The 24340-nt window shown below is 43.5% G+C and overlaps 1 protein-coding gene across 2 annotated transcripts in view; it reads right to left on the minus strand.

Annotated features, from left to right (window-relative positions):
• nova2 (NOVA alternative splicing regulator 2) overlaps positions 1-12349 on the minus strand; it is a 49187-nt gene extending 36838 nt beyond the window's left edge. The window contains exons 1-2 of one of the 2 annotated variants that reach the window (XM_079559733.1): positions 11651-12349; positions 7422-7493 (exon numbers count right to left, since the gene is read on the minus strand). In XM_079559733.1, coding sequence (XP_079415859.1) covers positions 7422-7493; positions 11651-11807 — 229 coding nt within the window. In that variant the 5' untranslated portion in view covers positions 11808-12349. The remainder of the gene's footprint in view (positions 1-7421; positions 7494-11650) is intronic. The other variant, XM_079559734.1, reaches the window with a different exon arrangement.
• Between the last annotated feature and the right edge of the window lie 11991 nt (positions 12350-24340).

Below are 24340 nucleotides of genomic sequence, written 5' to 3' on the forward strand. Positions count from 1 at the left end.
TTGGAGAAAATGACAAGAGAGAACAATGACAGAGATATTAACCAAAAACTACGACTGTTGCCATAGTTACCACCATGGGATGCTCGCCTGAACCGCTTCATTACTTTTAAGAATGTCGTGAATTCACATGAACTCAGCCGATTAACTATAAACCAGCTCCAAACAACAGCATCTGGACGGTTACCATAGTTACCACCACATAACTCTTAGCTGCCCATCACCTCAAAGACTTTAAAGGAATAGGCCACCGTTTTTACATACTAAGATATGTTCTTACCTCACTTTAGACGTGTTAATATATCCCCGTCTGGTCTTTGTCCGTGCGCTCTGCCAGGCAAACGGAGCACATACGCAGCCTCTCCCACATGTCACATAGCTCCAAAAAAGCTCACGATAGAAGCTACCAAGCTCTTCCACGTGTTCCCTATTTAAATAAAGTTACGTGAAGTGTTTTCATGCGAAGTATATTTACCCAGAAAACGTTTTACTCCTCGTATCATTACGCCTCACAATATAGTCCCCCTTTTTATTTGCTTATAAAATCGACATGCTACATTTCTGGGTAAATATACTTCGCATGAAAACACTTCACGTAACTTTATTTAAATAGGGAACACGTGGAAGAGCTTGGTAGCTTCTATCGTGAGCTTTTTCGGAGCTATATGACATGTGGGAGAGGCTGCGTATGTGCTCCGTTTGCGTGACAGAGCGCACGGACAAAGACCAGACGGGGATATATTAACTCGACTAAAGTGAGCTAAGAACATATCTTAGTATGTAAAAACGGTGGCCTATTCCTTTAAATCTTCTACAGACAGATCTCTGTCCTGGGTGTTACTTTCAGATGATGCTGTCTGAAGTCCATTCACGTCCTTAATATTAACACAAACTTGATTTATTCTCACAAACACATTAACAAACGACTTCACTTTCATCAGTCATGTGAAATCCTTTATTTGTTCGGCCGAACATCAGCGACTGGTGTAAAGTCTTCCCCTGTGGCAGCACGAGAACTGAAATCCTTTTCTCTCCACAGCCTCATCATTCACTCACAAAAGCACAACTGTGGTCAGCGGAAAGTCCAGTTTGCTGACCCCGTCCCGGATCTACATGTGTGCCTTTCCTGTCACTATGTTTCTCTAAAACAGTAGCTCACACACAAGTCAAACACAAGCACAGTCACTCATTTTAGCTGAATGGCACATCTCCCATATCACTGACTGCATCGAAGCCACGTCCCACGTCTTTCTGTCTTCTGCCTTTATGTCCACCCGCACAGCCGCAGGTCCAATCCAAAGCTTTCCAAGGACACTGATCTCCACAGCTGTTTTAATATCTCACTACACCAACTCCAGGGGTGGAGAATCTGTGGCATGTGCTTCAGAAGGCTTTGTGCAGTGGTCACACTCTCCCATCATCAATAGGCAGCTCAATGCAATTGAAACACGGGCACAGAGAATGGTGCTACAGTATTACTTCATTGATACAAGGTACAAAAATGTAAGTTAAAGGTGCATTATGCAACTTTTGATACCACTGACCCGGCTGTATGGGTGGCTCGGTGGCTCCAGGATTCATTTTATTTCCGTCTTTTAAAGGTTTTTGGCATGTTTTCTGGATGGAACAGAGTCCTCTGATCAGGGTTAGTTAACCCTAGTCAGGATATAACAAGGGTTAAGAACAGCAAATGTAACGTCACTCACACAGATCTCACACATATTTTTAGAAACTAGAAGGTCTTGGCTTTCAAATGAGGTATCACATTACACTCTCCAGTCAACACGCTTTGAGATTTGGGTATAAGTAATTGTTAACCCTAATCCTAACCCGTCGGTGGCATTTCAGGAGGATTTCAGCTGCATCAGAGCAGGTCGTCAGGTTTTGTCAGTTCACCATCTTGTTGTAAACTTCTGCCATAATGCTAAACTGTTAGCCGCTAACTGTTGCTGCGTCTTCTGCTTCAAACATTTGCGATCTCTTGTTCACGTGTTTGTGTTTACATGGGGGGCACATGTGGGGATGAGGTGTGTCTTCTGCTGTTAGCGAGTGTGGTGCACATGGTGGTGCACATGGTGGTGCACATGGTGGTGCACATGGTGGCGCACATGGTGGCGCACATGGTGGCGCACATGGTGGCGCACATGGTGGCGCACATGGTGGTGCACATGGTGGTGCATCTAGCGGCGCTTGAGGAGAATGCAACAGTGCCAGACCGGCATAATGGGATCACTTAGAATAGCTGTAATTATCCATTTTTTTTCTCCATTCCCAATAAAGACATATTTTTGTCCTCCTAGAGAGTCCTAGAGTGTCATGGAGTGTCCGAGAGTGTCATGGAGTGTCATGGAGTGTCCTAGAGAGTCCTAGAATGTCCTAGAGAGTCCTGGAGTGTCCTAGAGTGTCCTGGGGTGTCCGAGAGTGTCATAGAGTGTCCTAGAGTGTCCTAGAGTGTCCTGGAGTGTCCTAGAGGCTGCCGGTGTACTGTCCACACATGGCTCGTCCAGTTGCACTGAATGGTGTTGCAGAACCATCAGCACATTTGTCCTCACACTGGCACTGGGAACATGCATGTGGAACCTCAGAGCCACTGGACAAGGCAGTGCGTCTGGACGGGACACCGGGAGAAGGGCAAAGGACAAGGCAGTGTGTCTGGACGGGACACCGGGAGGAGGGCAAAGGCTGTTTTTAATAAAACAAGTTGCACAAAAATGTTCTTCCTTGGGCATGTGTGCCCCTGCATTACCTGTTCTTATGTTCAGGGCATCAGGAATGTTCTGGACTAAAGCCTCAGAATGATGATGATAATCTGTAAACACGGCTGACGGTGAGGCTCTGACGGGACCACGGGTAATGTAGCATTGGGCCTTTTGTCCCAGTTATCCCTCCTGAAGTGGGACACTGCGCGGCCCCTCACCCTGTCCTCCGGCAGGGCCCCCCTCCCGCGGTGCTCAGGGGACTTGGAAACGCTCCGTCCGCCTTAAGCAGCGAAAGTGTGTGTGAGGGGAGGGGGGAGGGGGGGAGGGGCTTTTGTCTGGGACGCCCCTTTGCTGAATCTCATCCCCGTTTGCCGCGGCCCCCCAGAGCCGCTGCTTTTGTTGCTCTGTCCCTGCAGCAGCTGTGCACAGGCTGAAAGATGGCGGAGGCAGGACGTGTGGGGGCTCCTCATGTTCACATCACACTCTCCAAATGTTCTGAATGAACGCTCTTTATCTAATCCAAATCCAGTCTCCAGATGTGCAGGACTGATACAGACATGACACAAGTACTAAGTCAGGGAGTACAGATACTTTTGCACACTCCGGGCCTCGCTATGTCATATTCTGAGATTATGAGTGATTACAAAGAAATGTCCCTATAACCCGTCACTCAGTATAACTGTAGACCAGGGGTTCCCGACCCAGTCCAAAAACTGTGGCCACTACAAATGTATAAAAGAATGAATGCTAAAAATAATTTCAAACTGTAATTGGAGTGTTTGATGCACCCGGACTCCTTTCTTATATTTGATGATTTTTACTCATGACCCTCTGACCAGACAAAGCCCTGAGCCTCTGCAATAGAACCACTGTGAGGACTGTGTAGTCCAGTGAGTGAGCCCGGTGTCCAGAGCAGCAGAATGAGCCACTACAACGTGTTCACTAAACTCAGGAAATTGATTTCAGTGGAAATAAGAGACAGTGGAATATGTATGGATAAATATCAGGGGTTCAGCTCTCACGGTTCGGTTCACGGTGCAGGACCCGCGGTTTGGTGCAGCACAGTACAAGTACAATATATAAAGTTACAAGTTGGTTTTGAAATGAAATAGCTTAATGATGGTTATAGGACAGTAGTTATAATCTTAGAATAAAATTGTCAATGCTTTCAAAGCTGTTTTATAATAAAATGTACCTCTGGGCTCACAATACGTGAAAGCAAAATTTTTATATTATAGATTTTTGGAAAAGGTTCAAAATCATGTATACATTTCATTTCACGTCACTGTCTTTTTTACATTCAATTTCAATGATATAGATTAATGTGTGTGCACCATAGCGTGGCAAAATGTCAAAAAGGGAGCGGATACAACCCACTGTATGTATATGTATATGTATGTATATGTATATGTATATGTATATGTATGTATGTATGTATATGTGTATATATATATGTATACTAGTAACTGGTCACCGACGAGTCTGACTCGGTAAATACTTGAAAAATATAACATTCAAAATGTTTAAAATTTTAGAACATTTAAAATGGCTTGTTTGGTTTATAAGATTATAAGATTCTATAGGTTCTATATCGAGTACAAGTGTTAGAGTGACCAGTGTGAGGTTAGTTCTATATCCAGTACAAGTGTTAGAGTGACCAGTGTGAGGTTAGTTCTATATCCAGTACAAGTGTTAGAGTGACCAGTGTGAGGTTCCTCATAGACACACAGTGTTTAGTCACAGGTGTATCAGTGAAAGGGAACAGCATCCCAGCAGACATCTGAGACTGTACCACACTCACTATTTCAAACTAAACTTAAAGGTTGGCTGAAGGGGAATCAGACCTGTGACCACTGACCATCATCCTTATGTGTCATGTCTCAAGTTGTGTGGATGATCTGTAATGTTACACACTGGTCTGTGTATTTTCTTGATCTGCCAGAGACTACAGATGTGGAAAGCAGCCATTGGCTAATTCTGACATATTTACATGTATATGTTCATTAATATGCATTGTCGCTTTAAATGAATAAATAAATGATAACTGTGAAAGTGCCAAATTGGTGAATAAAGGGAATAAATAAATAAAAGGTCCAAAATCCCTCTTGTAACTAATATAGCAACAAAATGAGCCCACACATTTAAACCTGGCTCATCATTTGTATTTTATTGCACTGACTTTGAATGTTTTATTGTCTTAGGGAGACTATTTACATCTGTCCAGGGACGACGGATGAAAAAGAGCCTTTTGGCTAATTCCGCTACATTTACAGAAATGTTGATTAATGAACATTGTCCCTGTCAAATAAATAAACAAATAAATCCCATTATTCGGATTGTGTTGATGAAAACAATTTTGGACATTTCCCCCTCATGTTCATGTCAGTAATCAACATCTTTTAATGATATCACTACATTTAAGAAGTTTCACCATTTTCCATTGTTCTCATGTTACAGTGGAAGATGTTCACACTCGATCCTCTCCAGTGGGCCAGACTGACCGCAGGATAACGATATCCGACAAAAGTGTCGAAGATCGAGATAACAAGAGAACTGAACTAATTCAACAAAGTACGTTCTCTGAAATTGTGAGGAAACTTTTTTCCCCCCGTCAGATTGTGTAAAACAAGACTAAATCCTAAATCAGGAAAAACCAGACGAAACGAGGGAAATCATGACTCAAACAGAAGCATTTTACAAAGTCATTCTGTGCGTCTGTGATTTTGTCAGTTATCTTTAACTTGTTGTGATATTGATACAGTATGTAGTGCAGCTCTGGGTAAACAAACATGGCGGCTCAGCCAAGTGAAGGAGTTGGAATGCTGCTAATGGGAGGTGAGAGAATGTGGGGAAGTTTGACAGAAAAAGTTCCTACTGACTCTATTTGTGACATTTTGAATCTACAGGGAAATATGTGGGTACAAAAGTGAGGCAAAGATGAACATGGTGTTTCTTCATGAACTGCCTGGTGTGAAGGTGAAGGTGATTGAAAACATGAAGGGATAAAGAACATGAACAGAAATACCCTTGGTCCCGCCCCTCTGCAGAGAAGGTGGCTTTGGTGCTGCTTGGATGTGGCCTCGGGTTCCACTGTTCTGACTGTACTTCCCTGATAGTGTCTTTTCGTTCTCGCTTTCTGTTTCCTGAAGTAAACCTGATCACAGTAAAGGTTTTAAACGTTCAGGGCTAATTAGTGATGGGCTAATTCAGTATCAAAAGTTTTTGGGCGACTGTAAAAGCCAGTATATGACCTGGCTCCAAGTTTGGGATATTTTGTTTGATTCAATGTAATCACCAAGGCTTAATGTTAGCCTTTGGCACCGGCCAAACACCGGCAGATTTATTCATGGTTAGCCACTTTGACAAGTTTAGCTTAACATAGAGCTATCAAAGTAGAGATTATTGCTTTATCATTACTGTTTTCGCATAAGAGGTCCATAAGAGGTATAGGAAAGTAGGAGTCTACTCTATACAGCTAAAAAATAATATAAAAATATATGATCATAGTGAGTATGTTTTTCTCATATTTGACTTACTTTATGCCCCTTTTATTATATTAAACACATATTTTAGGCTAAAACAAATGATAAAAGTGGCTTGAAATCAAAAGACGATGGCTGATGGTCTGATAATCACAACAAACTAGTGCTGCCTCACAGCTGACGGTGCAGTGCCTTTAAGCTAGTAATATGTGCGTTCATATTCTTAAACATTCTGTCTTCCGACACCAGATCGACTTCCTCTGAACAGTGTACAGTGACAAATACGTAGAGCCAGGCTAACAAACAGGTTTTTTTTGGAGGAAAGACACGCACACCCACGGCTCTCAACCAGTGTGCTGGTTAAAAAAAAACAGTTTCACAGTCATGTCACTGCTGCCGATGAGGCAAAAACAAATCTTCCCTTTTAACAAACAAGCTAGTACACACTCGACTGTATGGTATAAGAACACACTAGTCATATTGGTTAGTACACACTTTGGTTAGTGCACAGCAGCCTTCTTGGTTAGTACAGACTAGTCATTTTAGCTAGTACACACTGGTCAGTGAACATTGATTTGTACAAACTAGTCATATTGATTAGCACATGCAGTTCGGTATACTTAAGATTAGTACACGGTCAGTGTACTTTGGTTTGCATACACTGGTCATATTGTGTATGACCGGTGTACACACAATATGACCAGTGTATGCTGGTCAATATGACCAGGACACTCTGGTCATATTGACTGGTCATATTGGTGAGAACACACTGGTCATATTGATTAGTACACACTGGTCATATTGGTTAGCACACGCAGTTCGGTATACTTAGATTAGTACACACATGGTCAGTGTACTTTGGTCAGCACACACTGGTCATTTTGATTAGTACACACTGGTCATATTGGTTAGCACACGCAGTTCGGTATACTTAGATTAGTACACACATGGTCAGTGTACTTTGGTCAGCACACACTGGTCATTTTGATTAGTACACACTGGTCATATTGGTTAGCACACACTGGTCAGGGTGAACAGGGATGAGTGATCAGTGATGGGTGGACTGTGATGGGGTGAGGCGGTGTAGAAGCAGCGGGTGGAGGTGGGTGACAGACTGGAACATGCACTACCTGGAGTGTGCAGGAGCGCCCAGCCCGGCCCTCAGGTCAGAGGGCAGAGGGCAAGGGACAGGGGGCGGGGGACACGGGGCAGACAGAGAAGAGCAAAAATAAGTCAGGCTTACCATGAGTCTCAGAGTCCTGTGGCGGAGGGAATACAATGCCTTCCGTTTCAAACAGAGGCTGCAGGAAGGCCACTACAGAGAGAAGGAGACAGGGGCGTGTGGCCAGCGTTACATTCCACATACCGCACTGATTCACCTGTGCTTCTGTCAGCTAAAGTAGTTCCATAAAGGCCTATACAAACTTTTTACACATTAATATACAGATGCTAGATGAACAATTCTCAAATTTGTACAAAAATAAAGCATAATATTAACAAAAACTTGCATCAACTTTACTTTAACAGTCACAGTTATTAATGTATTATCAATAGAATCAACTTGGGATATAATAATGTTAACTTATTTTTATTGCAATGAAGATCACACCATAAAACGGCTGCCATAATATGAGAAAAAAAACAATCACTACTTCTATTATTGCCACTGCCATCACTACGACAAACACCAACGCTACCACTACTTCTGCTACTGCTTCCACTACTACTACTACTGCTTCCACTGCTACTGCGACTACTACTACTACTGCTTCCACTATATACTAATATATATAGTCCAAGTGCAAAACTAGAATAAAAAGCTGTGTTTCTGACAAATGTGTTGCTGCTGTCTGGAGGAATCCCCGGAGGAGCCAGTGTGAGGGCCTCAGAGTGCTGCATTGAGCCACTCTTAACATGTGTTAGTGCTGCTGTGTTCACTGTGTTCAGTGTGTTCAGTGTGGGGAGTGTGTTCAGTGTGTTCAGTGTCTGGAGTGTGTTAAGTGTGTTCAGTGTGTGGAGTGTGTTCAGTGTATGGAGTGTGTTCAGTGTGTTCAGTGTGTTCAGCGTGTTCAGTGTGTGGAGTGTGTTCAGTGTGTGGAGTATGTTCAGTGTGTGGAGTGTGTTCAGTGTGTGGAGTGTGTGGAATGTGTTCAGTGTGTTCAGTGTGTGGAGTGTGTTCAGTGTCTGGAGTGTGTTAAGTGTGTTCAGTGTGTGGAGTGTGTTCAGTGTCTGGAGTGTGTTAAGTGTGTTCAGTGTGTGGAGTGTGTGGAGTGTGTTCAGTGTGTGGAGTGTGTTAAGTGTGTTAAGTGTGTTCAGTGTGTGGAGTGTGTTAAGTGTGTTCAGTGTGTGGAGTGTGTTCAGTGTCTGGAGTGTGTTAAGTGTGTTCAGTGTGTGGAGTGTGTTCAGTGTGTGGAGTGTGTTAAGTGTGTTAAGTGTGTTCAGTGTGTGGAGTGTGTTCAGTGTCTGGAGTGTGTTAAGTGTGTTCAGTGTGTGGAGTGTGTGGAGTGTGTTCAGTGTGTGGAGTGTGTTAAGTGTGTTCAGTGTGTGGAGTGTGTTAAGTGTGTTAAGTGTGTTCAGTGTGTGGAGTGTGTTAAGTGTGTTAAGTGTGTTCAGTGTGTGGAGTGTGTTAAGTGTGTTAAGTGTGTTCAGTGTGTGGAGTGTGTTAAGTGTGTTCAGTGTGTTCAGTGTGTGGAGTGTGTTAAGTGTGTTCAGTGTGTTCAGTGTGTGGAGTGTGTTAAGTGTGTTCAGTGTGTGGAGTGTGTGGAGTGTGTTAAGTGTGTTCACTTCACCTCTGAGTCTCTGCAGTAACAGGCAGGAAGTAGATCAGTCTAGGACTAACACTCTCACACAAAACAGCTAAACCAAATCAAAACATAAGTACTAAACGAAACCAAAACACATGCACTGCTAACCAAACCAAAACATAACTGCTGCTAACCAAACCAAAAAAGTACTAAACAAAACTAAAACATAAGCACTACTATACCAAACCAAAACATAAGTGCTAAATGAAACCAAAACATATGCACTGCTAACCAAACCAAAACATAACTACTAAACAAAACCAAAACATAAGCACTACAATACCAAACCAAAACTACTAAACAAAACCAAAACATAACTACTAAACAAAACCAAAACATAAGCACTACAATACCAAACCAAAACATAACTACTAAACAAAACCAAAACATAACACTACTATACCAAACCAAAACATAACACTACTATACCAAACCAAAACATAACTACTAAACAAAACCAAAACATAACTACTAAACAAAACCAAAACATAACACTACTATACCAAACCAAAACATAAGTGCTAAATGAAACCAAAACCCATGCGCTGCAAAGCAAGCGAAAACATAACTGTTGCAAACCAAACCAAAACATAACTACTAAACAAAACCAAATCATAAGTACTGCTAACCAAACAAAAACATAAGTACAAAACAAAACCAAACACATGCACTGCTAACCTAAGCAAAACATAAATGCTTCTACCCAAAGCAAAACATAAGTGCTGCCAAACCAAAACACAAGTGCTGCTAAACCAAACCAAAACATAAGTACTAAACTAAAACATAAGTACTAAACAAAAACGTAACTACAAAACCAAAACATAAGTACTAGACCAAACCAAAATTTAAGTGCTGCTAATCCAAACCACAGCTTAATGACATTTGGGATAATCCCTGTTTATGTTTTTGTGCATCGTGTTGAATATGTTTATGTGCAGCGTATTGAATATGTTTCTGTACATGTGCAGTGTGTTGAATATGTTTCTGTACATGTGAATCGTGTTGAATATGTTTATGTGCAGCGTATTGAATATGTTTCTGTACATGTGCATCGTGTTGAATATGTTTATGTGCAGCGTATTGAATATGTTTCTATACATGTGCATCGTGTTGAATATGTTTATGTGCAGCGTATTGAATATGTTTCTGTACATGTGCATCGTGTTGAATATGTTTATGTGCAGCGTATTGAATATGTTTCTGTACATGTGCATCGTGTTGAATATGTTTATGTGCAGCGTATTGAATATGTTTCTATACATGTGCATCGTGTTGAATATGTTTATGTGCAGCACATTGAATATGTTTATGTGCAGTATGTTGAATGTGTTGCTGTACATGTGCAGTGTGTTGAATATGTTTCTGTACATGTGCAGCGTGTTGAATGTGTTTCTGTACATGTGCAGCGTGTTGAATGTGTTTCTGTACATGTGCAGCGTGTTGAATGTGTTTCTGTACATGTGCAGTGTGTTGAATGTGTTTCTGTACATGTGCAGCGTGTTGAATGTGTTTCTGTATATGTGCAGCGTGTTGAATGTGTTTCTGTACATGTGCAGCGTGTTGAATGTGTTTCTGTACATGTGCAGTGTGTTGAATGTGTTTCTGTATATGTGCAGCGTGTTGAATGTGTTTCTGTACATGTGCAGTGTGTTGAATGTGTTTCTTTATATGTGCATTGTGTTGAATGTGTTTCTGTATATGTGCAGGGTGTTGAATGTGTTTGTGTACATGTGCAGCGTGTTGAATGTGTTTCTGTACATGTGTAGTGTGTTGAATGTGTTTCTGTATATGTGCAGCGTGTTGAATAGCCTTATGTGCAGCGTGTTGAATGTGTTTCTGTACATGTGCAGTGTGTTGAATAGCCTTATGTGCAGGGTGTTGAATGAGTTTCTGTACATGTGCAGTGTGTTGAATGTGTTTCTGTATATGTGCAGCGTGTTGAATAGCCTTATGTGCAGCGTGTTGAATGTGTTTCTGTACATGTGCAGTGTGTTGAATAGCCTTACGTGCAGGGTGTTGAATGAGTTTCTGTACATGTGCAGTGTGTTGAATAGCCTTATGTGCAGTGTGTTGAATGTGTTTGTGTACATGTGCAGCGTGTTGAATGTCCTCATGGTAGTGTGCCTGGGGGTTGTCCTGGGGGTTGGCCTGAGCAGCAGAGATGTGAAAGTGAACATTAGCACATGAATGGCCGCTGATGGCTGTTTGAGGCCGTAGTGGAGCCTCAGCAGCAGCTCAGGGTAAACACAGCTATAGCACATGTCCAGGATGGTTATGGCCGCAGGCTGCTGATGGTTGGGATGCCGGTGATGGAGATGCTTGGCACATGACATGTAAACAAAAACCAAATATGGTGATTGCCATGGTAACATATCCATATTCCACCGACCATCACACTCACGCGCTCCGGCTGTCGCGCGCACGGAGCCAGTGTCGCAGTGAAAGGCCGCTCTAACGGCGCTTGTTTATCCGCTTTTGTTATTGGGCACAAAGCGGCGGCGGAGGCTGATGTGAGATTAGCACAAGGTCATCCGCCGCTGGTGTCCCCTCATCCACGGCGCCTTTGTTCCCTACCACCCTACTCACTGATATAAGGACGAGGCGAGCCCCGCTCTGTGCGGATGCTGAGCCTGCTCTAGCCGCACCTGCCCGCCGTGCACGCTCTTACCTCCCGTGTTGGTGCGCTTGGTGCTGCTGGCCTCCGTGGGTGTCTCCAGGGGTCTTTTCCGTGAGTCCGGCGGGTCCGCCTCCATGTGCGGCTGCTGGCTGTGGTGGTGCGCGGTGGCGAAAATGCCGTTCTGCTGCACTGCTCCGCCTGCCATCATTTTGGAGCTCGTTCTCGGATGCTCGCGGTCGCGTTAGATCCCGTCCCCTTTGTGTTTTCTCGCTGCGCAGCCGTCACCGCGGAGAGGAGTCCTTGAAGGAGGGCAGCGGAGAAGAGGCCTGTACGTGACCACGGAAAGATGCTGCGCGCTCTGGACAAAGATGCCAAGGAGCGAGCTGGGAGCGCTAAAACGTGCCAAAGTGCGTCAGTTTTCCATCACAGTAAACCCCGGCTACGGCAAGTGTGTCATTCCGGACCGGAGCGTGTTTTCGTGAGCGCCACTGCAAGATGATGGCGCTCCTCCGCAACGCAGCAACAAAAAGCCTTTCGCCGCGCGCACGGTCTGCACTGGAGCCCAGGGGTGTGCGTGGGTATCCGGGAAGAGCGGGCTGGGTGGGTGTCCGGAGATATCCGAGAGGAGTGGGTTGGATGGATCCCGTGGCCGTGCACTTTCACCGGGCTGGAGACGCAGAATGACGGAGGAGGCTGCGGTGCTCAGAGCATCTCCCTCTCACTGGCGGCTGGAGCGAGCGCAGGGGGCGGCTGACGTACCCACAGCCCGGAGACGCCTTCACGTGCACTGGGACAATCGGAACTTCCACGTCTTTGTGACGCGCGCAGAAAACATGTCGACCCAAACTGCGCTGTTACACATTCAGCTGCTTTTTTTAAGTGCGTGTGTGAGTCAGTGCAAAATAAAACTGCAAAAAAAAGAACTTTTAATACAGCCAACCCTTTTGTTCACAAACTATGGAAGAAGGAGCTCATACATTTCACATTGATGTGGTGATAATACAAATCAAATACAGTTGCAAGCATTTACATAAAAAGAACAGATTTTCTCGGTTTTGACGGATTATAAATAAACACCTATCCATTTCCTGTTGAAAACAAAAAGGATACATTCAGGCATTTATACAAAACAAAATCAAAATAGCTGCCACATGTTCATAGCACAAGCCTTAACTCATTACTAACCTCCCATTCCGGTGATGAGCTCATAAACACGCTTTACCACCTTTAGAAGCAACACTGTCACAGTAAACACAGTAAACAAGTAAACACAGTAAACAACAACAACCAGCTGCAAGTTCACCATCAAGAGAAAGGCTTTACAGTCAGACGTGTGCTTTATTATTCCACACGTGTACAGAAGGGAAGACATCAGGTATAGGGCCTTTAAAGTTGGCTCCTTGAATAAACGGCTGCTGTTAATGTGGTAATGGGGCGACGGGGGGGGGGGGTTGTTATCCTGCCTCCTGAAGGTGCACACTGTGGTTGTGTCCTTGGGCAAGACACTTCACCCTCCACCAGAGACTGCGTACGTTGGTGTATGAATGAGAGTGAGTGGGTAAGTGGTTAATAATAATAATAAAAATAATGCATCGTTTTTTATAAAGCGCTTTTCTGGACACTCAAAGACGCTTTACGTTGCACTATTGGCTCACTCCACGTGGGCATGTGTGGGCTGCTTCTTATAGTTACTCATTGGTTTATTAATAATAATAATAATAATAATAATAATGCATCGGTTTTATATAGCGCTTTTCTGGACACTCAAAGACGCTTTACATTGTCACTCCATACTCGGTGGTGGTAAGCTACTATTGTAGCCACAGCTGCCCTGGGGTAGACTGACGGAAGCGAGGCAACCAGTCTGCACCATCGGCCCCTCCGACCACCACCGACCACTCACTCACTCACTACATTCGCTAGGCTTCCTGGTGTTACTAAACGGTCTCCCATCCAAGTCCCGACCAGGCCCTTCCCTGCTGAGCTTCCAAGGTCTGACGGGATTGGGCAGAGCAAAGGCGGTTTATTTGGTAAAAACGGTGCATGTTAATGAACACACCACGCTGGATTGTAGCCATGGGCTAATTTGCATCCGTTGTCCCACACTCACACACACTCTCATTCATTCTGCCCTATTGTACATGTTTTTAGTGAAAGTGGAAACCTACGCAGACACGGGGCAAACTACTAGAAATGTCAACGCTGTTTTAATATTACTTTATAAAACCAAGCGCATTTTCTCCAGTTCAGCTTTACCCAAATCTAAAAGCTAAGAACTATAAAACTGACGTTTTTTGTTGCTTTTATGTGACTTTTTCATTGTGTTTTTGTGACTTTTTTGGTATTATTTGAGTTGTTTTTGTTGCATTTTCATCCTTGTTTCCATCTCCTTTTTTCATTTAGATTTTTTCAAGAAGACTTGAGTAATGCTGAACTGGAGAAAAAGTGCTTGGTTAAGGTGTGGCTTTTATGGAAGAGTGGCAAGAAGAAGCCATTTTTAAAAGAAAACCAGAAGAAGTCCCGTTTGCTGTTTGCCAGAAGCCACAAGGGGACTTGTTATGATTTCCTTTTAGAAATGGCTTCTTTTCTTCTTGCCACTCTTCTCACAACTTTGTAAAAGTTGTAGACCTGAGATACTCTTTTTGGGAAGACCAGAAAGCAGGGCATTACAGTAGTCGATACGACTGGTGATAAAAGCATGCATGAGCGTCTCCGTGTTGGCCCGAGAGAGAATGGGGCGACTCTGGCTATGTTCTTTAGATGGTAAAAACCTATCTTTGTGATATTCTTAATGTGTGGAATAAACGCCAGCTCAGAGTCAAAGATCACACCAGGTTCTTCACCTGTGAGGAAGGATTAAAAGACAGTGACTGTAGTTTGGGTAAAAGTCTCTCTCTCTGGGCCTCAGGGCCGATGATTAACATTTCAGTTTTGTCCTGGTTAAGCTGGAGAAAGTTTTCTGCCATCCAGAATTTGATTCTAAAATGCAGTTAAAAAGTGCATCTGTCTGTGAGGTAGGAAGTAAACCATTTGTGTCCAGCACCGGAGAGGCCGATGTGTTTTAAACGAGTTAAAAGAATAGTGTGGTCGACTGTATCAAAGGCAGCGCTCAGATCCAGAAGAACCAACACTGTGACCTTCTGTGAGTCATAATTTAATCTAAGGTCATTTAAAATCTTTAAGAGGGCGGTCTCGGTGCTGTGGTTTACCCTAAAGCCAGACTGGAATTTCTCAAGGACATTATGTACAGTAATAAAATCATTCATTTTGTTGTTGGATACTGGTCTTATTATAATTTACATTGACCAATTATAAAATTGGTCAATGTAAATGCCATTACCCCTGTATGTATAATGATGTTTTATGTATTTTGCTATAACATAAGCCTGCACAGGGACTACGGGTGGACATTAGCCCTGGTACTATCTCTCCCCCTGAGGTTCATGTTTATTGTACACTGTCCCTTTTTCTCTAAATAAATAAACTAAACTAAACTAAAACTCTCCTTGTTCAGTAAATAATTTTAGGAGGACGGCCGAGTCTCTTTTATAACCTAACCCAGCTTTATACTTCTCAATAGTCTCTAACAGACCTGTGAGACCATCACAGAGCAGCTGTATTTGAGCTGACATTAGATTACACTCAGGTAGACTCTATTTAGTCATTAGGTCAACATGTGATCTTGTGAATGATATATATATATGTGTAAGGTTCATAGGAGGTATGTGACCCTCTGCATAACACAGAATTTAGATAAACTGGTCGAATGGCCTCACTGCCCCGGTGCATCCTGCCAACGCGACACCGGCCCGTGTGCGGCGCGCGTTGTGATTTCCGAGTGGCCCTGAAGGGAGCACAGTGAAAGCAGACGGGACAAAGAGACCTGCTGCTGAGGGGCCTTTATCATGGCTCCGTATGCGCCCAGGTCACGTGACTGCGGAGCGAGTGGGAAGCCCCCTTCTTTAAGATCGCTTCTGACCGAGAGAAAGGGCGACACCGTGAGAGGGGAAGGGCCCGGGGCGGGGGACAGGCGGGGGACAGGCGGGGGACATTAGGACAGGCGGGGGACATTAGGACAGGCGGGGGACATTAGGAAAGGCGGGGGACATTAGGACAGGCGGGGGACATTAGGACAGGCGGGGGACATTAGGAAAGGCGGGGGACATTAGGACAGGCGGGGGACATTAGGACAGGCGGGGGACATTAGGACAGGCGGGGGACATTAGGACAGGTGGGGGACATTAGGACAGACTGGGGCTGAGTCACACTTAAATCCTTTTTTCATCTTATTGTAATAAATGTAGATGTTAATGACAAAAAGAGATAAATAGACTATCTGCCCGTGTTAATTTTGACACATATTTTAATTTAGTTTTAGTCAGTTTTAGATTTAGTCAATTAGGGTCGACTAAAACAAAATTTGGTCGACTATTTATAATATTTATTATAGTCATAGTTATTAGCTGTCCTCTGCTGTCTCTTCTTTTCATTTTTATTTAGTCTTGTTTTAATCAACAAAAATATCTGTTTTAGTCACAGTTTTAGTCTCATGAAATACTTTTAATTTAGTTTTAGTCCAATTTTAGTCAGCAAAAATTGGACTCGATGCTAACTAGCATAGCAACTTTAGCATAGGGACCTCTGATGCTAACTAACCGGTGATTAGGAGCTATGTGCCATCCTTATTATGATAGATCCATGGTGCCATCCCATAAGCCACTGCGCCAAATCCCCCCACCCCTCTCGCCCCCACCCTCGAGTGATTTATACACAAACACTGTTGGTTGACAGGATTGTGCACAAGCCAAACTTTATAAAAGTGACAAAATCCATGTTGTCGTCATTTGGAGTTTTTTTTTCTCTTTTTGGCTTGGACACTATGTTGTTCTTGGACAGTAGGGGGCGACATGCGCTTTTGTTTGGCCTGCACTCCACCAATAACTTTGAAGAAGAAGAAAAACAGCTGTTGGTGATGTCACTTCCCCTTCCTCTGGGTAAGGACGGTCGAATTGGACAAATGCTGCTGAAGCTCTAGTTCACTAACGGCATAGAGATCTAACAGTCGACCCCATGAAAGGTTAAGGATCAGTAAGTGTTTGTGTTAGAGGCTGTAATGTGATGGTTTCAGACGCAGCCCTGGTCTGTACGCGTCACACGTCAGGAAACACGTCGTTCCACATAGCGCCACCCGGCCGTGCACCATGATCTACGAGCACGTACGGACTCTACCCCACACACACTTCAGGCTGTTCAGATCGTCATTCAAAGTTTTTAGAGACCCACTCATTTGTTCCGCAATGAGAACAAATGTGGACAAATACTGCCCTCTGGTGGGACTTATGGAATCATTCAGAGGAGCCAAGCTGTATTAAAACAGAAAAGAAACCACTAAATAAATTATGAAGGTAAGCTACATGCAAATGTTACGCTAACACCAGCTAAAGCTGTGCTAACAGCGGCTAAATGCTAATATGGGCAAAATCCCCTTTTAGAACAGCAGTATGATGTTGAGAAATATTTAATCCTATGACCTGTGTGTTAATAGTGAGGGCTGTCCACTCTCTCGTCCAATCAGAGGCCAGAGTCTGTTCACGTCACATCAGACACGGGTCAGCGCTTTGGCCACAGCCAGAGGTCGGTCCCAAAACCTATACCTGGTCAGACCAGTTTGGCCCTGGTCTTTGTTATGGAAAAGCTCGACAAAGCGGCTGAAAGAGTCATTCGCCTGCACGTGGAAAGACCCCTAAAGGGGGGGTCCTGGCCTGTGCTGCTGCTCTTGGAGGACACACAGCCAACGTGAGTTTCAGTGAGATGACAGTGGATCTGTGCTTCTCTGTTGAGCTCAGGAATAGAGATGTAAGAAGTGAAATACTGGACACTACAGTGGCTACATTTATGTAAGTGGAGTAATCAGATAACCCAATAATCAGATCAGATGTGTTCATATATAAGATTATTATATATAAACTCTGGGTTCTACATGAGCCAGAGCAGTTTGGGAGGAACTGAATGTTCTCCTCATCCCTCTCTTCAGTCAGACACACCTGCAGAACCAGGTGCAGGGGCTGCACCTCCATATTTGGACTTGGAGTCAAAATACACAGCAAAGGTTTAGAAAGGCAAAGGTCCAGGGATCAAACCTGATCTCAGCAAAGTTAAATACAAATAGCAGAAACTAGGCTTTTAATAAGGATAAGGGACGCGCAGTAGAGACAATTATGGAAATATATAAAGCTGGGACTCGAACCCACAACTCTGAGGATGGAGCAATATTTTGCATCTGTGCAGTAGCTTTAACCACTCTGCTTTTTCTATGTTTTTAAACTTTATTCTCTATCTTTTCATCTTTGTGACATTAAAAGCAGATGTATATGTGAACTTGTGCCTGGATTAATGACTCTTTACAGGAAGCCAGTCTTTATGACACCAGACAGATAACTCTTATTTATCTAAGAGTCTAAGAGTTTTATTCAAATGAGCCCACATTACGCCTTGGGCCCATGTTTACCCTGACAGCTATATGTTGTAATAACACCACATTATGTAACAGTTCACTGAGTAATTTATTTCTCATATTCAGGGTTTATACAGGCAGAAGCTTTATAATGCTATTTTAATGTCCAAATACTATATTTTAATGCCACAAACGCAGAAAATATATATAGTGGTGAGAACTGCTGTCCTGTAGTTGCAGATTAGACGCTCACAACGATCTGTATAAACTGCGGCAGTTCAGTGAGATTCGGGGGGTGTACTTACTTATTCCATGCTCTCCTGTGAATGTTTACATGTTACGGCCAATATATATGAGCAAATGTAAATGTTTGGATGGTATTAGTTCAGGCAGACACTGTTTAATCATTCCTGTGATTTTGATGAAGATCAGACCACATTTAGTGACCAACTTAGGCAGAAATGTGAGAAATTCCAGACGGTGTACTTACTTTTTCTCAGTGGGGATATACGCACATATTTCGCTTCGTAAGATTTGCAAATGTTTCATCAAACAGCAGAAACACGGCCAACAAAATGTTCTCCTCGTGTCTGCGCAGGTTTCCTCCAGGTACTTCGTTTTCCCCTACCACTAAAACATGTACAATAGGGTAATTCCAGCCTGGCTCCACATCTGGTGATGGGTCGCCGAGCGCCGGCCTGTGCTGGCTGTTCTCTGCTCCGACAGGTTGTCCCAGTGGCATGGAGGACAACTTAACTGTACCGTAAAATATGTTGAGCAACGTCATGATTTTCCAAGAAATGTACATTTAATGCCAGCTTGAATCCAATTCAATGCTTTTAATGACATTTAAGGTCTTGACTTTGGCACAATTAATTTAACGACTTTAAGGCGTTTGTTATGCCCTGTAGAAACCCACTTCTTATAACCTAAACTTAGCAAACTAAGCTGCATTTGTGAGCTTAGACGAGTTGATGCAGGGGGTGAAGTTAGAGGCTACCAAGCTGTTTCACCTTTTACCTATTTAAATACGGTTACGTGAAAAGTTAGCAATTCAACTTTACTGCGCAGACGTCGAAGTGCTCCTAAAGTATTTCAACCTGAAAAGACTCACAGAGACAGACTGCATTAGAAAGTTTTATTGAACGTGAATCATGACTGGGGCTCAGACCCCAGCGGACGATTGCAGTAATCAGATGAAATACATGGCGTTGGTAGATGATGGTAGGACGATGGTAGGACGATGGTAGGATGATGGTAGGACAATGGTAGGACGATGGTAGGATGATGGTAGGACAATGGTAGGATGATGGTAGGACAATGGTAGGATGATGGTAGGATGATGGTAGGACGATGGTAGGACAATGGTAGGACGATGGTAGGACAATGGTAGGACAATGATAGGACGATGGTAGGACAATGGTAGGACGATGGTAGGATGATGGTAGGACGATGGTAGGACGATGGTAGGACGATGGTAGGATGATGGTAGGACAATGGTAGGACAATGGTAGGACGATGGTAGGATGATGGTAGGACAATGGTAGGACGATGGTAGGATGATGGTAGGACGATGGTAGGATGATGGTAGGACGATGGTAGGATGATGGTAGGACAATGGTAGGACGATGGTAGGATGATGGTAGGACGATGGTAGGATGATGGTAGGACAATGGTAGGACGATGGTAGGATGATGGTAGGACAATGGTAGGACGATGGTAGGATGATGGTAGGACAATGGTAGGACGATGGTAGGATGATGGTAGGACAATGGTAGGACGATGGTAGGATGATGGTAGGACGAAGGGAAGGGGATCTTATTTGTATAGCGCTTTTCATATGACACAAGTCACACCCAAAGCGCTTCACACATGAAAGGGAAGGGGGTTCATTCACTCCATGCTGATGGTGGTGAGCTACATTTGTAGCCACAGTTTCCCCTGGGGCAGACTGACAGAAGCGAGGCCGCACACATCTGCGCCAACGGTCCCTCCGACCACCACCAACCACTCACACATAGACATTGGGTGAAGTGTCTTGCCCAAGGACAGACCTCAGGATGAGACCCGATGCGGCCGGTCAATTCAATGAGCAGAGCCTGAGGGGAGGCCAGGCGGAGGAGGGGCGGAGGAGGGTCGCAGCACAGCTGGGAAACGGCTGATTGACCAGGGAGTTTAAGAAGGGGAACCTGGACGATGAGTGGCTGAAGCTGAATAAGCAGCTGCAATGATTGGCTGACGCAAAGGTGCGGCTTGCTCTGGGGCCGTGATTGGGTGATTAGTGAAGGCTGCCGTTGATGAGGAGATACGTACGTCTTCCAGGTTGATTTTGCGCTGCAGCTTCATTATTACGCCTTACAATATAGCACTCCTTTTTGTATGTTTAATCCTAATCATACTTGGATCGTGTAACTGTATTTAAATAGGGAAAATGAGGAAGAGCTTGGTTGCCTCTGACTTCACCCCAGCTTGGAGCTATAAGAATATGCTGGGAGAGGCCAAATGCTAACAACGTCTCTGGTCTTTTTGCGTGACTGAGCGCACGCACAAAGACCAACTTGTCTAAGCTCAGGTATGAACATATCTCAGTACGAAAAAACGGAGGCCTGTTCCTTTAAAGAGATTATAAAAGATCATTCAGCATAATATGGGCCTAAAAACCCCACACTGTTTACAGTCAAGGTTGGCTGTCGTCACAGAACGACCGTATCATCCCTGACTGCATAAATGCCATCCATCTCTGAAGTGACCCAACACTTATTCTTTACTCCTAAACCTGAGAGGCAGAGATAGTGTCTTCCCACCATCAGGGCCAGAGAAATTCCACGACGCGTCCTGAATCCGCCTGGAAACGGACATGTGTCTATCTCATCAAGAAAGAGGACGGACAGCAGAGGGCCCCGATAACGTGGTCCACCCTGGTGTCATGGTGCTGAAGTCTTCTGTGTGTCCGTGTGTCCGTGTGGTGGAGAGATGTGGGCCCCGGGAGCAGAGCCAGAGCCAGAGTCGAGGATCAGAGCCAGGGCCAGGTGGAAAAAGTGAGGCGTGAGCTCAACTGTAAACTCAGCGTCCAGCAGCATTCTTCGCTTTATTGCTCCAAGTCCAGACTCGGGCTGCACACAGGCGGAAAACTCCTGATAAACTTTCACAAATGTTACTTTAGCTCCAAAATTTGGTGCATTTTTTATACATTAAAAACTGTCAAAACAATGAAATAAAGAGTCTATTTTGGCTTTTTTTGTTGAATAAACAAGTAGTGAACGATTAAAGCAGTATTAAGTAACTCGTGCCCCTGGAGGCCGTAAGCGCCACTGCAGGTGTCGTAGCATGTTGCGGTTTTTGACTCATTAATTGTCCGTGAGAGTAAATACTACGCTGACAGAACAGACAAAGGGAGAGAGGGATATTGTTCATTTTGCCACAACTCAATTACACAATGGAGATATTTTTTTTTCACTCAAACTTGGCTGTAAATACCATAGATACATAGGCTAGATGTCTAAAAGGCAGAGTCACTCTCGGCATAACGGGCGGCCATCTTGCCACAGGGAAGCTTTCTGGCGAGCTCAAGTGAGTGAGTGATTAGCACAAACACAAATCCTTGTATCTCGCTCAAATCTTCACGGATTCAACGGTTTGGTTTCTTACAAACGTTTTTAACGTGGCTATAATTCTGAATGGAACATGTTGAAATATAGAGTTTATTTTTTATTCATATGCAGTGCCATACCTACATCTCTGAGGTTTATAACAAACCAAACTGTTTGAAAATCTGTAGAAAATTGAGCAAGTTGTGGTTATTTAAAAGTACATGCACCATAAAACACAATGTTATGAGTGAGCTTCCTGTGGCAAGATGGCCGCCGTGTGCGGACCTCGCCCTCCATCGGCCAGCAGCGTGTATGAGATATCCAGCCTTTATTTATATCTAGATACTGTTTAAGTGTTGCTAGCCCGCAATTAGCTTTGCCTGTTAGCCTGTTAGCTTCTTCTCCGTGATTCCATTAGTGTGTATTGGTGACTCTGACCCGGTGGAAGTGAAGTTGCAAGTGTGGTTTTTTGTCCAGAGACACCAGGGGGAGATGAGAGACCCCCCCAATCATCCCATTAACACTTGTATTACCCCCAGTGGGACTACGGAAAGGATTTATTAAGGTAAACAAGTTACTTAATACTGCTTTAAGTTACCCATTGATCATGTTTTTGATGCATTTGGAGTAAGTCACACCCCAGACCTGTACGAGGAGGGTGAGGTGTTAAACAAAACATGATCCTTAACTTTCCTAAACCTAAACTTTCTTGTATGACTTTTGAAACTTTGATCAAGCATGACCGTCTACACTTTAGAAACATCAGAATTCTTCATGTCAGTCTGATTACATCAACGTTAAAACAGGTATAACAGATTTAGGCTCAGTTACTCCGGTATTTAACAAACTTCTTTACTTTTTACACCACATAAAACAAATGTCAAAAACTAATATGTTTTCCAAATTAAGGCTGTCAAAGTCAAATCTTTAACTGGACCCCAAGAAGAATAGCGACAGTTTAACAGCGCTAACGGGGATCGTTTCAATGAAAACATAAAAGCTATAATACAAAACTCTCAATGAAAAAATAATGAGTGCATTAATCATGAATTAATCGCATCATTGCATCGCACACACACTCGTGTGATCACACCTGATCTGAAGACTAAGCACTTGTATTAACGACACATTGTGATCCAGCAGTCTCGATGCTAATTCAACTCTCCTTTATGAACCATCAGTCACAAGTCATCCAGCAGGTTCCCTTCAGCCACATATGGAGTGAGGGGCTGAGAACTGAAACAATTATTACAAATTCTGTTCCTAATGTTCAGCACCAGAAAATGTCTCTAAAATGTCATCATGAAGTGCCTGTAGAAATGTTAAAGCCTTGGGCGAGCGAGACTGTTGAGGCTGAGACTGAGGCTTTTCCCTTAGAATTATGAAACTGTGAATGTTTGGTTAATGAAATGAGAGCAAATGCTTTAAACCTGGGTGTTTTATCGGCCAAGTATTAATAATGATCACATTGACTAGAGAAAAATTCACTGTGATTAATCGAATTTCACAAGCAATTAACTAATCGACTGACAGCACTAATATAAATAAAAAACACGAGATGTATTTACCCTCCTTTCTCTACTTGTACTACGACAGAGCTCTGCTGCCCTCTGCTGGTCACCTCACATATTTTCTTTTGGCGCAGGGTCTGACTGAAGAGGTTCTTAAAGGAAGTTTAAGTTATTCATTTGATGCAAAAGAGAATCATATACAGTCCTTTTCCCTGTAACTCAGGGAGAGGGAGAGTTCATCCAGGGCTGGAGAGGAAACAGTCACTTCACAAGTACCTTTCTAATAAACAAGGGAGAAGAGGTGATTCAAACAATAAGTTCATCTTTCCATACTGAGATATGTTCTTATACGTTCTTAGAAGAGCTGAAGCTGTGAGAGCAGCAGGACAGACGCCATAAGACAGCAACTAATGAACATTTTAGTAATCGTTTATTCTGCAGATTTAATTGTATTGTAAGAAGCTCTTAGTGCTTATTCTGCTTTCTGATTGGAGAATTGTCCCGAGACACAGATATTTATTAAATATAAAATGTTTGAAACAGCCCTAAATGCGATGCAAGTCAAGTCAGATGAGCAACAATTTTTCACAATAATGTAGGCGTCACAGCCTTCATATAGCCGTCATATAGCCTTCATATAGACTTCATATAGCCTTCATATAGCCTTCATATGGCCTTCATATGGCCTTCATATAGCCTTCATATGGCCTTCATATAGCCGTCATATAGCCTTCATATGGCCGTCATATAGCCGTCAATAGTTATAAAATGTCTTTAAGTATATATAGTATATAGTATATAATACTAAGTAATTGTTGGTAGGTCAGAGCACACAGTAAAACTCACTGTTCAGTTGAGTTTTTATTGTCAAAGTCATATACAGGCACATACAGAGAATATTATTCCTTGGAATAGTGGAACCTGTCACTGTGCTTAAACAAAGTTTAGAGTGTCCGAAGGCTCCAGATCGCACTCGGCTTTGCACAAAGCTGAGGATTCAGGGTCACTGCTTCTGCTCATGATGCACAAAGCAAAGACAGATGGACGAGGTTGAGCGTATAAACATACAGTACTTCTAATGCTCATCACCAAAGCATTTACATTTCCGTGCTGCAGGAATCTTTTGCCGTTCTTAGTGAGGTTTCAGTGCGAACACAAGCGGAGGGGCTGGGGGAGTAAGCACGGG

The sequence above is a fragment of the Gobius niger genome, assembly GCF_951799975.1.
Source record: "Gobius niger genome assembly, chromosome: 1".
NCBI lineage: Eukaryota > Metazoa > Chordata > Actinopteri > Gobiiformes > Gobiidae > Gobius > Gobius niger.